We start from the raw sequence: 15,683 nt of genomic DNA, 5'->3' as shown, positions 1-15,683 counted from the left end.
TTTTGTGCATAACAAGTAAACAGCAAGGACGATAATAGAGATAAAATGGATATAAGGTTCTAAACAGCAATATATCACCCAGAATACAATTCAGGCATTAATTGCTTTATAATATTCTATTTCTGGAGCTCAGCTTGATAACAAAGGTAAAATAATAATAACAATAAAGATTTTTTTCCAGCACAGCAGAAAAGGTTATCAAATATCCTTCAACATCAAAACTGATCACATTACATAAGTCTTTTTCATATCTCTGCTCTGTTGCTTACAATTCATTACAATCCACATTAGCTTTCATCTGGGTCCATTTTAGAAGCAGCATTTACAGCTAACTACTATGCAAATGAAATGGTAAATTTTTTTTGATCCATATGTATGGACTGGGACATGTTCTGCTACAATGCAAAGCGCACTTTATCAGGAATGCTCCCTGCATAATATTCCCATACATCAAAATTTCAAAGTGCATTATACACACAATGTATTTTGAGCACTTGATAAATTTTGTCCTATGTAGCTGTTACTACCTTCAAATAAGTTGTAGGTAACAAATTGCTATAATCAAATCTAATTTCTGAAAATACCTGTGGGAACCACAAACATAAAAGCAAGTATCACAAAAACATGATAAATAACAGAGAATATGGTAGTTTGTTATAATCAACTTGGCAGTGAATTGCAAAATTAAAATTATCTGGCCCTTGATAACTAACCACATATATATTATCTTTGAAGTAATGTTAAGTGTCTTGCATTTCATAAGAACAGTTCAAAGGCATATAACAACAGAATGAAAAAGATTTATCACAAAGTACCTCACTGCATGCAAACCCTTTGAAGAAATACTGGACTTTAACAGCAAATATTAAGTTGGCTTGTGTGCTCAGAATATATTAGACAATTATAATGTTGTACATGTGTCTGAGATGTTTAGCAAACATTTGTTTAATACATTCATAAGAATGGCTAGTGACTGACAGACTTTGGGTCAAATTCATAACCAGCAGGTTATGATACACAAAATCTTATATTTCACCTACCGATAGCATGTGCTTTGCACTTGCATTGACCTGAATTTTGGTGACAGGTAATATCTCCATTCACTGTCCCAGAGGTATTACAGTTACAAGGACTGCAGCCATCAGGGTCTGAGAAGCGCAGATTATAGAATCCATCCTGGCACTGATTACACTGTCTGCCAGACACGCGTCTCTTGCATTTACACTGGCCTCCAATCTAAAGAGATTAAAAATATGCTGGGATGAGTGGAAGCAGATGATGGCTACAATGATTTGTTTTGCTATATTTCTAACAAAAATGTCAGCCAGAAAGAGGGATAAAGAGAAAGCGAAATGAAACAATAGAGAGAGAAAGACCATAGATAGAAGAGAAAAACCATGCATGAAAAAGGAAAGGTATTTGTAAAATGTAAAACAAATGTAAATAGAATCAAGAAAATGGTAAACTATGAAACAAAAGACATAAATAAGGAACATATATACTCAATAATAGTAAATCTAAATAATGAATGAAATATAAGGACTACTTTTAACAAATACTTCATCTATGTGACTATAAGAAATTGATTTGTAATTTTTCATTCCATTTCTTCATTGAATTAAATCCTCATTTTACTATTGATTTAATTTTGGAGCAGATAGACTGAAATGATATTCTCTGTGGCATTTTGTAGGTTTTTGATACTCTTAATATAATATTTTGTTACTGCAGCATAAAGTAGGCAATAAAGTATTTACAAACACAATGGAGTAGATCTTGACTTTGCGCAATAGTGTAAAATGGGTGATAGCGAGTCGGCAGCCCGATTTACATCTCTCCCGATGTTTATTTCCAGTGGTTTGCTCTTTCCATTAATCTGCAAGCTCCAGCAATGTATTTTATGTAATGATTCTCTCAGATCCAACCCCGGCATTGTCATTAAACCTGCTGACAAGGGTGGTGCTGTTGTTGTTTGGCGAACCGACCCCTACCTAGCAGAAGCTGAACGCCAACTCTCCGACACCTCCTCCTACCTCCGCCTGGACCATGAACCCACTACCGAACTTCAAGCCACCGTTTCCAAGACTGTCACTGACCTCATCTCCTCTGGAGACCTTCCCCCCCACGGCCGCCAACCTCATAGTTCCCCAACCCCGCACAACCCGCTTCTACCTCCTTCCCAAGATCCACAAACAGGGCTGCCCTGGTAGACCCATCGTTTCGCCTGTTCTTGCCCCACGGAACTTATCTCTTCCTATCGCGACTCTATTTTTTCTCCCCTTGTCGAGTCTCTTCCCACCTACATCCACGACTCTTCCAACGCCCTCCGCCACTTTAACAGATTTTTCACTATGGACGTACAATCCCTCTACACCTCCATCCCCCACCAGGATGGCCTGAGGTCACTCTGCTTCTTCCTTGAACAGAGGCCCAACCAGCCCCCATCCACCACCACCCTCCTCCGCCTGGCTGAAATTGTTCTCACATTGAACAACTTCTCCTTTGACTCCACTCACTTCTTCCAAATCAAAGGTGTGGCTATGGGAACCCGCATGAGTCCCAGCTATGCCTGCCTTTTCGTGGGATATGTGGAACACTCTTTGTTCCAGTCCTACACAGGTCCCCTCCCTCACCTCTTTTTCCGGTACATTGATGACTGTATCGGTGCCGTTTCCTGCTTTCGCCATGAACTAGATCATTTCATTCACTTTGCTTCCAATTTCCACCCTTCCCTCACCTTCACATGGTCCATCTCCAACTCTTCCCTTCCCTTCCTCGACTTCTCCCTCTCCATCTCTGGGGATAGGTTATTGACCAACATTCACTACAAGCCCACTGACTCCCACAGCTACCTGGACTACACTTCCTCCCACCCTGCCTCCTGTAAGGACTCTATTCCATTTTCCCAGTTTCTCCGTCTCCGCCGCATCTGCTCTGACGATACCACCTTCCATACCAGTGCTTCCGACATGTCTTCCTTTTTCCTCAACTGAGGATTCCCCTCTACAGTGGTTGACACGGCCCTTACCATGTCCGTTCTATCTCCCGCACTTCTGCCCTCACCCCTGCCCTCCCTCCCGGAACCAATAGAGTTCCCCTTGTCCTCACCTTTCACCCCACCAGCCTCCACATTCAACGTATCATCCTCCGCCATTTCCACCAACTCCAGCGTGATCCCACCATCAAACGCATCTTCCCCTCACCTCCCCTTTCAGCATTCCGTAGGGACCGCTCCCTCTGTGACACCCTGGTCCACTCCTCTATCGCCCCTAACACCCCTTCCGCTTCGCCCGGCACCTTCCCGTGCAAGTGCAGGAGATGCAACACATGCCCTTATACCTCCCCACTTCCCACTGTCCAGGGCACCAAACACCCCTTCCTGGTGAAACAGCGATTTATTTGTACTTCTTGCAATTTAGTATACTGTATTCGCTGCTCACGATGTGGTCTCCTCTACATTGGGGAGACGAAACGCAGATTGGGTGACCGCTTTGCGGAACACCTCCATTCGCTCCGTAAGGGGGACCCCGAGCTTCCGGTCGCCTGTCACTTTAATTCACTGCTCCAATCCCACTCAGACCTCACCGTCCTTGGCCTCTTGCATTGTTCCACGGAAGCTCAGCGTAAGCTCGAGGAACAGCACCTCATCTTTCGATTAGGCACTTTACAGCCTTCTGGACTCAACAAAGAATTCACCAATTTCAGATCATAACATATATATATATTTTTTATGCACACTTTTGTTCTGTTCTTCTCTCCCACAGGGCAGCTGTCTTCCATTCTGCCAGCGCAATTTACACTTCATCTAGAGCCATCCTTTGTTTCTTAACCTGTCCCATTACCATCCCCTTTTGCCTTGAATATTTCTTAATGTCTTTCAATGTCTCTTAATCTCTTCTGCCTTCCAGCCTATCACAGGCCATCCCCTTTGTTCTTTCATCCCCTCCCCCATTTCCCAGCCACTACACTTGCTTAAAAATCTGTTCCATTTCCTGCTTTTTTCCAGTTCTGACGAAAGGTCATCGACCTGAAACGTTAACTCTGTTTCTCTCTTCACAGACGCTGCCTGACCTGCTGAGTATTTGCAGCATTTTCTGTTTCTATTTCAGATTTCCAGCATCTGCAGTATTTTCCTTTTGTATTAATGTTTTTTATTGGTTGGATTTGTAAGTTGTACTGAAATTCCTATGCTCTTGCAAGAAGAATACTGTTGTCAGCGAGTTGATTGAATCTACGGTTCAAATAATGTTTTCTTGAGGTTCAAATCGGAAGTTGATCTGGACCACATCTGTTACTAAATGAAGGTATTTTCCTTACAGTGCCAGAAAATGTGGTGGTAGGGTAATTAAATAATTTGTGTGCAAATGTTTGACCAGGATATTGTTTCTGTCCCTTGACCAAAACTAACAGTAATTCATGTTGCTCTGTTGGTCAAAACTACAGGTTGGAAAATTAGTAGCCATTGCTGTAGGAACTTTAGGAACATAGGAATAGGAGTAGGTAATTCAACCCCTCAAGCCTATTCCGCCATTCAATTAGATCTATGTTACAACTCAATCAGCTTTCCTCCTGCCTTGCAAGCTGATGAGGAACACTGCTTGATTTTATGGCAGGGATCTTGAAAGTGATCCTTGCCCATGTTCAATTCTCTATCTGACTGCAGGTGTGTAATGAATTGGAACATAAGGGCCTAGAAATTCGGTGGGCTGCGCCACCAGTTAGCGCCTAAAGAGGGCACTCAGTGGCTTTAGCGCCACTGGCCACGCCTCCCGTGATATTTAGCTGGGGCGCTAATGGCGGCGTTAGCCTGTTGCGCTGCGCCGCAACCGATGACGTCATCGGTGTGCGCAGCGCCCCGCTACCGCCCCAATCGCGATATTTGGTAGCGCCCGCCTCTGTAGCGCCGTTTGCAAATCGCGCCCGGTTCACGGGGCCTACCTGTGGCGGGAGTGGCGCAAATTAAGGTGGAGGTGCGGGGCGGCCGTTTTTTCCAGCGGCCGCCTGCCAGCAACTCCGTCCCCGGCCTCCTGATCTCCCCCCGCGGCAGTGCCGGCTGTTTTCCGAGAGCCCGGCACTTCTCCTCGGTGCCGGGCTCTTTTGCCGGCACTCGTGATCTCTGATCGCGCTGGTGCAGGCCCCTCCCCCTTAAGAATGGGAGGAAGGCCTGCAGTACCGCAGCATGCCATGCCGCAGCGTGTGGCGCTGTGGCACGTTGCGCTGCGATATTCAGTTTCAGCGCCCTAAGAGGGACGCGGCGCGCCTCGAACAGCGCCCCATGTCCCTCTTGGGACGCACAAGCTGAATTTCCGGCGGTCGCAACTGCTCCGATCGCAGTGGTAATTCCGGCGCCCAGGCGAGCTGGGCGCCCCATTTGCGGCTCCACCGAATTTCTCCCCCAAGGTCTCCCTGCTCAATAAGTAGTTAGAATTGCATTTCAGTAAACAAGAGGGAGATGCTGAGATATGTCCTGTGTTTGGAACAGAATTTACATTTTAAAACTTTTGGAATGATGGAAAACTGTGAAGATGGTCGCTGCAAAATTCTGTCACTGGTGTAGGGGGTTTTGGTTTGGGGTTTGTGTCTGGCCAGTCAGTCGTATCTGAGCTGCTCCAGCCCCGTGCGGTTCGAATCGCTTCCCCTATGGTTCTGACCACCGGACTTAATTACAAGTAGCGATATAGACAAACGAGACCAGTGGTTTGGTGCGAAGAAAACCAATGTTTATTAAAATAGAGAAACAATCACTATACAGAGAAAATCACTATGGATGCAACACAATCACACTTAACGGGGGAGGAGAAATGGACACATCGCGGGAAGATGACTAAAATGACACGTTAGCAATTCCCCTTAACTCCCACCCTTTACACCTATCTAGGTTGTCTTGTGATGGGCCAGAAAATTGATGCTCACCAGTCTCGGATGTTGAAACGCCTGCTCCGTGCCCTGTTGCCTGCCGATGTTTTAGGTTTTCACCGCCCAAAGCAGAGATACCCCAGTGTTTGAAACGTAACTGCTGGTATTCTACTTCCCTGGACGGGCTCTTCGTCGACGATCTTCTCGCTGGGTTGATGATACGGCAGGGCACCGGAGGCGAGGCAGGATAGAGAGAGAGAGAGAGATGACTTCCTGAGGGACTAGTTATACCCTTCCCGGTAGCCCTTATCTCCCGCCAGATCAGCTCATTTCTTTTGTCTGATCTGGATGTGTTAAAACTCACACAAAAGGTACCGATCTGGGCCCATCGACCTGGATGGCTGGTTAATCGGTTTTAAACGTCTCATCAGTGTTCCCCTTTGTCCAACGGGTTTCGTGGTGGGGCCATTCCAGTCTGAATGCCCCGTTGATCGTTTGTAAACAGTGCCGATGTTCTCTAACGAAGGTCTGAAATGCAGCTAAGCTTGTCCCATTACATATTGAATAGGCCTTGCCTGCTCTTGATTGTTTGTGTAAACAACCTTGATGGGTTTTAGTCAGAGGCCCGAATGCCACTGGGTTTGCTTCTCATGCATAAATGCAGAAGGTCTGTCTGCATTCGAGTTTCTGGAAAGTTCCTTCTCACAGTCATCGGAATTGAAGTTTGTGAGTCCAAACTGAAACTTACAGGCCTTGGCCATGAGGCTGACCGCAGCCATCTTGTTGAGCCCTGGATTTTAAACTCAGTCCAACCAGGGTTTCTTTACTAAACCAAAAGTAAATCTTCGGGGGAGACATGAAATTTGCGAATCCTCTCACTGGGAAGGAGCCATGGTACACAATGTACATTTTAAAGATAATAAATGTCATCAGATGGTGGCCACAGTAAGTGCTTAATCAAGGTATATGGCAGAAGGCTACTATTGAGAATGCGATTGGTGAAAAAACGAAGTGAAAACTGCACATTAAACTAAAGTAATTTCATAAAAACTTTAAATTGACTCTGTCAATTGCTCATTTAGTTTACAGCCTAAGTAGCCAAGTCATATATGGACCATGGAGGTCCTAAGTTCGATCCCTGGTTTCTGCTGTTAGCTGATCTCAGCCAGTCGTGCAGCAGTACAATTCATCTCAAGTCTCTGGGTTAGTGAGGAGGGATCCCTCTCCTGATTACTATCTGATGACTCTTGTTGGAAATGGACATCTGTAAACATCAGGAAAAGGCAGAACTGCCTTGTCAATGATGCCGCTTGCAGTTGAATAGTCTGGCATCACTCTCTGTTAAGACTCATCCATGAATAATGGCTACTTTGGTGAAGTACTGAAGAGTGACTGGCACCCGTTGAATCAATGCCTTCAGGGGAGGAAGGAAGCAGAGAAAACTGGTGAGAAAATAAAAGAAAACTTAGAAATTACTGTCCCTTTCCTGTCACCTGCAAATTTAGCCTGCAGGCTTGTGTAGACAGCTGAGGCAACCACCTGAAGCAGATAGGGGCCTCAAGAGTTTATGCAAATTGGGGTCCTATTACATCACTAGGACCCCGATTACATTTTAGCCCAGGCCTGAACAGGGAACTCACTGCAGCCTTCACACAAGGTGAAAGCAGGTTGGCAGCTGTCGGGATGGATGCAGAGGCCCAAAAGGTAGGTCAGAAAATTTCCGGGCCCCACGAGGAAAGTCACAACCTCCACTGCCCCAGACTCTCCCCCAACCCCCTTCCCTTCCATGACACCCTCCTGAAATCCCTCCCTGCCACTTACCTGGAAACTGATGGGCAGCGCTTGTTCACCCAATCTTTGGCAGCCAGCAGCCACTCTGCACCCTCTTCCCAACTGTTCTGGGTGGAAAGTGGACCAGCACCCGTTAAAACTGCCAGTAGCAGCAGGAAATTTATCCACTGTTTTATATATATATGCTTTATAATTTCATGTGATTTATTATATAATTGTTTTATAATTCATGTGATTTATTATATATAAACACATAAAACACTTTCAGATTATTTGAGTTTTTGAACAATATGCTCACTGAAATTGTGATTTACTCTTGATTTCGATGTTTTACTTTAATTTGTTATCTTTTCCTTTTCTTATTTTCTGTTTTGTATGCCATATCTATCCAATTTTTGTTACAGCTGTTTAGTTTCTGGCTTTATTCCAGCTTCTCTCTTTCTGACATCTCTGTACTTTTGCCTGTATATAATATACATATTAATAATGAAGACAGGCTCATATATTTATTGAGTGCAGCCTGGAGGGGCAGAACACAAAATATCACTGTGCACTGATGAAATGCTACCGTATGTTATTAAACCCACCACCTCACTTCACAGTATCTTTTAAACCATCTAGGACCTGGCCAATGCTCAAAATTACTACAGTGGACAGCATTGGTGAGGAAGACAAACAGGATCCTGGGAAGTATAGCTCAAGGGATAGAGCAACCATGCTAATTGGTTTGTACAAAGCACTGATCTTCTCCTTGAAAAGTGTGTACAGTTCTAGGCACTTAAACATGGGAGGACACCCTGGTTTTAGAAGAAGTACAAAGAAGGGCAACTAAGTTGGTAATTAGGGTGTAACAAGGAAAGATTATGTAAAGAAGAATGTTTTATGTAAAATGCTTTCCATGTTATATTTATTTGCATTACAGATAAATATTTAAATCGTACTGTCATGAGTTGCCTCCTTCCTTCTGCTTCCGCCTCCTCCTCTTCCGTCCCCTCTTCTCCCTCCGCCTCCTCTTCTTCTTCCTCCCCTTCCTCCTCCTCCTCTTCCTCCTCCTCCTCCTCCTGCTCCTGAGCTGGTGGTCATATTCATGGTGGCAAGGGCCGTGCCCTCATGATGGCTAGGTTGTGGAGGATACAGCAGACCACGACAAATCAGGACACACGCTCCAGTGAGTACTGTAGGGCTCCTCCAGAGCGATCCAGGCAGTGGTAGCGTTGTGTAAGGATGCCAATGGTCTGCTCTATGATGTTTCGTGTGGCAGCATGGCTCTCGTTGTACGCATGTTGTCCATGTGTGGTTGGGTTGCGGAGCGGAATCATGAGCTGGGTGATCAAGGGATAGCCCATGCCACCCAATAGGCACCCTCTGGTTTGTCTTGGTGGCTCAAAAACTGAGGGAACAGCAGACTGGCGCAGAATAAAAGCATCATAACTGCTGCCAGGATACTGGCCATTCACCATCATGATGTGGTGAGCATGGATGCACACCAACTGCACATTCAGCCAGTGGTAAACTTTGCGGTTGCGGTACAACTCAGCATTTATATATGGTGCCCGCAAAGCCACGTGTGTGCAGTCGATGGTGCCCTGCATCATGGGGAAGTCCACTATCCTGGCTAAGCCACGTGCATGCTCCATCTACTTCTCTCTGGTCAGAGACAAGACAATGAAGTCCCCTCTCCTGGCATAAAGAGTTTCTGTCACTTCTCTTATGCAGCAGTGGACGGCGAACTGCGAGATGTTACAGATATCGCCTGCTTCAGCCTGGAAGGATCCCAACGCAAAGAAATTCAGGACCACGGTCACCTTCACAGCCACTGGCAGCGCTGTCCTTGTCATGGAGTGAGGCTACAGGTCTGGTTACAACAGGTGGCAGAGTTCTGTGAGTACCTCCTTTGTAAATCACAGACACTGCTCCTGGCTCAGGTTGTGGTAAGAGAGAATTGCTCTCGAAACACCCAAGGTGGGTAAGGCCTCCTGCTGAGAGCCATTCTCCCCCTCCTCCTCATCCTCCCTCTGCGATCAGCATGTCCTCTTCTTTGCTGCCTCTGCTCCATCTCCCTGTCATGCTGCAGGCCAAGGGAATGACAACTAGAGCACACATGACTGGGAGTAAGTGGTCTGACCAGAACCCTTGAATTCAGAAGCAAGGCCTTCTTCACTTGCAACACCACATCCTGTCACATCCCCAACTTTAAATAACTCTAGAAAGCTCCAAACAATTTCACAAACTTACACACAGCCAGTAGAAATCAAAAAGCAAGTTACCTGAAAGTTGTTGATGATCCCTATAAATATCGCTGGTGTGGGGTCCTTCCTGCTGCTGAACGCATGTTCAGCTGTGCGAGGTTAGGAGAGGGCGTTAGCTCCAGCAATGATGACAAAAATGACAGCGCTGGTGTCAAATCAGCGTTGCACGCTGATTGACGTCACGGTCTGCCTACTTACTGTACCATAGTTTTTGCGCACACTCCCAACGATCGCTCTACCGCCCTCATCAAGAGGTCGTCTGGCGCGGACCGCACCAGAAGTGCACGTGCACTGCTCAGAAGCCATTTTGGTCCCCATTTGGCATTCGTAGCGACCAAACAACGGGCGCTACGGAAATGAATTTCTAGGCCATAGAATTCACTTAGCTGTAAAAATACAGTAGTTTCAGCAGCATCTTATTGAAGGTATACATCACTAGTTGTAAACTACCACCACAAATGGAACACATATATTGTATAAACAAAAATAAACATTTTTTGATTATTACACATTTAAAACAATATGGCTGTTTCAAAAATAAAATAATCTAGAACAGCGGAATGGATCATTTTGCGCATCCAAATAGTCTAACATCACTTAGATTAGTACAATTTATGCTTCTCTATGAATAAAAAAGAAATGTTACTGACAAAATATTTGCAAAAAATAGAATTAAGCAATAGGTATGTTCATTTTTTACATAACTTGAATGATTTAAGCAGTCACAAATATTTAATGATGATTATTAGCTGTCATCACTTTTTTGACATAAAAATATTCTAAATGAAAAACAAAACAGTGAAACAGAACCCATTGCAACATAACTTGTCACAACAGTCTCAGCCCTCTAGTGATAATCCTGCAGAGAACAGTTATTTAAGCAAAAAATTCTATTCCCTACGTAACTCACTTGCACTGCCATTTAAATGAATTTTTGAAAGTGTACTTGCACTTATTAAAATTACCCACCTGATCACACAGGAGGCTTCCATTTATGACTCCAGATTGTAAGCAATCACAAGGTTTGCACACATCAGTTGCAGAGAGGCTGACACCTACTTCTCGGTAAAAATAGTCTTTACACCATTCACAATTACTTCCTACAAGAATTGATTGAACAAATAAGCACAAATTAATCAGTCCTTCAAAGTAGATTTAAGTCAAATAAGCTCAAGTGCACAAGTTTTGTAAATACTCGGCTATTGTTAAATATTTCCAACACAAAGCTTGCCTCAAAATATTATAGAAAATAACGTTAGATGGAGATAACAGTTCATTTTTCATAAATAATTTATTAATATATACTAGTGGATCTCCCACAGCGGTCTATAAGGCTGAGGGGTAAATTGGTCTGACAGAACCAGATGTGCGAGAGGTAGGCTTGGATGGAGCCCAGTGTCATGCTTAGAGTGAGGTGCGTTGTGGGTTGGCATTTGGGGGTAAGAATTTGTTGAGGCCCATCTTTGGACCTGAAATAGGCGCCATGCACAGAATGCATGCCCCAACCAGGAGGACCGAAACCAGCCTGAATTTGGGACTCAGGCATCTAATATTACTTAGGCAAGCTGCCAGCACCTGTCGTGCCTCCACAGGCAGCTAACTCACTTTAAAAAGATGAATGTTGGGCCACTTTCCTTGCCAGCAGCAGCCCAAAGGTAAGTCTCAGCAGGGGGAGGGGGTTGGCGGGGGTGGGGGAATGGAGCTGCCAAAGAGGGGGGCGATCACGAGTACTGTGGAGTCAGGAGTATTCCTGCTCCTCCTGGCTCCACAGGAACAATTTTGATTTTCTTTTAAACTTACCTTTGGGTGACGGCCGTGGAAGAGGCTCGGCTGCTGTTCCGCTCATCGCTGTCCAATTTCCAAACGGGGACCTAAAAAAAAGTCTTAGGCCCCTCATTTACGTAAGTGGCCTATCATCTGTTTTAGGAGGCTGCTAGAAATGCCTGAAAAATAGCGCAACCCAATATCAGGCTTGATGTCTTTCAGGCATCCTTTGGATGCAGGACATTGGTCTGCCAAAATTGACCCACGTTGCGCCCGTTTTACACCCATAAAACAAGTGCAACAAGGTCCAATTTCTCACCCATTTAGTGTGCAATTAGTGGAAATGGATATGGATGATTTAAGTTAATCTAAAAAAGGAAATAACTTTTTAAAAAAAGGAAGATAAGCTTAAGAGTACAACCCAAGAAGGGAGCAGAGTAAAGGCAGGTATAGATTGAAGAGTGGACTCTTTAAATTGAGTCTGAGGTTGGTGGAGGCCATGTCATCGCTACATCAATGTTCTGTGAAAGAAGTGCAGGTTTGTAATCTCATATAGTCTCTCTGCCATTTTATTCATAGGAGTATATGATAATCCACTCACTTCACTATTCATAACATTTAAAGCAACTATTATCAAAACCTTTCCTCCCAGCCTAAGCAGCAATAATAAGTGAACACCATCCCCTCCAGCTTCTTCACCAAGTCACTGACCATCCTGTCTTAGATATATACCACCCTGCCTTCATTGTCACGGATCAAAATCCTGGAATTTCCTGTCTACCACCAGCATGGAAGCACCATCAGTACAGAGACTGCTGCAGTTCAAAGAGGAGGCTCAACACTACTTACTCAAGGCAACTAAGCATGGGCAATAAATGTGGCTTTGCTAGCATGGCCAATATCACATGAACAAATGAGTTAAAAAGTGACTGTAATTCAAATTCTTTTTTTGCTGAATGTGACTGGGTAGATTCTTTTTTTGTAGAATATGACTGGGGAGAAAATTAAACTTGGAGAAAGGTTATGCGTAACATGATAAGTGAATAATGAAAATAGAAAATAATTGAAGTAACCAATTGGAAAACCTCAGAATTAGGAAGAAGACACTTAGCTAATAAGAAACAAAACTGACAAACAGACTTGACTTGACAATCACAACATAAACAATGCCGATGAGAGGTTTTATTATAAAGGTATTGGACGAAACTTTCAACTTCAGCCGGGGTGTAAAACGAGCAATATCGGATCGCCTACCCATTATACATCACACCCAATTTTCCTTACCATCAAGGAAAGTTTGGTGGGATGTATAATGGGCAGCTGATCTGATATCGGCCATTTTTAAGTCCCTGCCAAATTTGAAAGTTTCAGTAGTATATATCGTAAACTCCACCAGCAATCCTGAAATAGTATTTTTCACTCCGTTTGTTAAAATATTAATTTAGGTCTGCACATGTTGCATGCCATTTGCTCATCAAGTAGCCTGGTAGATGACCTATGCCAATGCCATTAATTATTAGAAAGTTCTTCACAAGTGAGTTTATTGCTTTGAGGTGCTTTCCCCAAAGGAAGAGATGGGAAAGTAAATCATGCTTCTGCTTACATAAGAACATAAGAAATAGAAGCAGGAGTAGGCCATTCGGCCCCTCGAGCCTGCTCCACTATTCAATAAGATCATGGCTGATCTTCTACCTCATCTCCACTTTCCTGCACTATCCCCATATCCTTTGATTCCCTTAATATCCAAAAAATCTATCGATCTTGGTCTTGAATATACTCAACAACTGAGCCTCCATAGCCCTCTGGGGTAGAGAATGCCAAATATTCACCACCCTCTGAGTGAAGAAATTTCTTTTCATCTCAGTCCTAAATGGCCGACCCCTTATTCTGAGACTGTGGCCCCTAGTTCTAGACTCCCCAGCCAGGGGAAACATCCTCCCTGCATCTACCCTGTCAAGCCCTGTAAGAATTTTGTATGTTTCAATGAGATCACCTCTCATTCTTCTAAACTCCAGAGAATATAGGTCTAGTCTACTCAATCTCTCCTCATAGGACAAACCCCCCATCCCAGGAATCAGTTTTGCTCCCCCTGGAAGAATGAATAAGATCAGGAGTTCATCATGTGAAAAATCATGGGCATGAACCCATATCCTGGCACAAAACTGAACAGCATAGTGACAGGTCAACACACTACACCACTAGATCGACAAACTCTGTAATAGCCTTTAAGAAACTGGTCAGAGAACTGCTATATTTACAGCTAAAGGCATAACAATCTCAGTCAGTGAGTCAAAACTGCTGCTACTGAAACAGTATTAAAGCAAAATACTGTGAATACTGGAAATCTGAAATAAAAATAGCATTGTTCTAGTACACTGGTCTAGTAATTATTCCCTTTTTAATATAGTATAGCACATTACTGAAATAGCATCCTTGAAATAGGGTCCTTGTACTCCATCTAACCTATAGCATACTGAACAAAGAATGCGCTATGTTCTTGTTGTATACCTAACTTTGATCAACACAAAAATTAACCACAAAATAAAACACATATACTTACCAGCAGTGTTTTGTTGGCAGTCATCGCAAATTCCACCACCACCCCTGAAGTAGTCATGAGGGAATGGATCTATGGAAGTGTCATAGTGGCAACTGATGGCATGTTTATAGCACTGACAAGGTTTACAGTTAGAAGCATGAACCTGATCACCCCGATGGAAAGGCTTGTCATTGAAGAGTGGCTGGCAGCGCTCACACTAAAAAAAAAGTTGTTCAAACATTAGAAAATAAACAGTACAAAGGGGCAGTATACAAATACTTGCACATACTTCTAACAGTTGTAAACTTTATTTTTAAACACTTGCAATATTGCAGTTTCTATTGCTCATGACAGAACCAGCACTCTTAAAATAATAAATTCAATGCATGGACACCAGAAAAATTAATTTCTGCACAAGATATATCAAGTATCAGAAAAATGATTCACATATATTTGTAAAAATTATGTTCACATTTTCACAATGTCAGAGCTGAATAGGTGACAAACACAAGATATATAGGCCTAGAAATTGGGTTTTGGCTTAGCCAGGGCTTTAGCGCCGGAAGTTAGTGCCGGCGCTAAGTCCCCTGTGCGCGCCAAAAATTCAGTGGCGTCGCGCCCAAACGGCTGCCAGCGCTACTGAAGGGTCTTAGCGCCTGGAAAAGGGCGCTAACTGCCGTTTCGCGCCGCAATTCCGGCGCTGCGGCACCCGATGCGGTGCGGCAGGCTGGGGAAGTGCAGGCCTCCTCCTTCTGTTAAGGAGGAGCTGCCTGCACCCGGCCGCGGCCCGCGCAAATCTGCTTAAAAATGAGCCCGGCACCTCGGACAAGTGCCGGGCTTGCATCTGTTCTGGGGGGGGGAGAGAAGTCCGGGGAGGGAGCTGCGGGCAGGCGGCCGGCGGGAAAGCGGCCGGCCGCCGCGGGGCCTTTAATGCGCTGGCGCTAACTGCAGTAAGGCACCTCTGACAAAACGCTGGTTGCGGCTGCCACGGGCGAGGCGGCCGCAACTCAATTTCGGAGTTCGGGCGGGTTACCACGGCAACCGGGACGCTGCGCACACCGATGACGTCATCGGTGCCGGCGCAGCGCTACCAGAGCAACGCCGATTTAGGGCCCCAGGGAATTTCACTACTGGCCATAACTCCGGCGCAAGGCCCTCTAGCGCCTCAAATGAGGCGCTAAGGCTACTGAATTTTCAGCCGATATTTTTGTACACACAGAGGGGTAGATCTTGACTTTGTGTGATAGTGTACAACAGATGATAGCAAGTTGGCAGTCCATTTTACATCACTCATGATTTTTATTTCCAGTGAATTGAAGATCTAGCCTAGAGGGCTTGTAATTCCGATCAGAATTCTCTCCCACAAAAAGCTGTGAATACTGCTTCAATTGAGATCGATAGATTTTTATTAGGTAAGGGAATCAAGGGATTATGGATCAAAGGTGGGTAAATACAGTTGAGGTACAGATCAGCGATGATCTAAT

At 44.5% G+C, this 15,683-nt stretch overlaps 1 protein-coding gene across 7 annotated transcripts in view; it reads right to left on the bottom strand.

Moving 5' to 3' along the window:
- ush2a (Usher syndrome 2A (autosomal recessive, mild)) overlaps positions 1 to 15,683 on the bottom strand; it is a 1,396,947-nt gene that overhangs the window by 1,102,370 nt on the left and 278,894 nt on the right. For all 7 annotated transcript variants that reach the window (XM_085981146.1, XM_085981156.1, XM_085981149.1 and 4 more), the window contains 3 exons: positions 14,221 to 14,416; positions 10,866 to 10,996; positions 1,041 to 1,236 (listed from right to left, as the gene is read on the bottom strand). In XM_085981146.1, the coding sequence (XP_085837272.1) occupies positions 1,041 to 1,236; positions 10,866 to 10,996; positions 14,221 to 14,416 (523 nt within the window). The remainder of the gene's footprint in view (positions 1 to 1,040; positions 1,237 to 10,865; positions 10,997 to 14,220; positions 14,417 to 15,683) is intronic.

Source organism: Somniosus microcephalus, chromosome 3 (assembly GCF_052327205.1).
Source record: "Somniosus microcephalus isolate GS21.2 chromosome 3, FLI_Smic_1.0, whole genome shotgun sequence".
Taxonomy (NCBI): Eukaryota; Metazoa; Chordata; class Chondrichthyes; order Squaliformes; family Somniosidae; genus Somniosus; species Somniosus microcephalus.
Note: the sequence above shows the minus strand (reverse complement) of the source record. Positions and strands in the feature narration are given on the sequence as shown.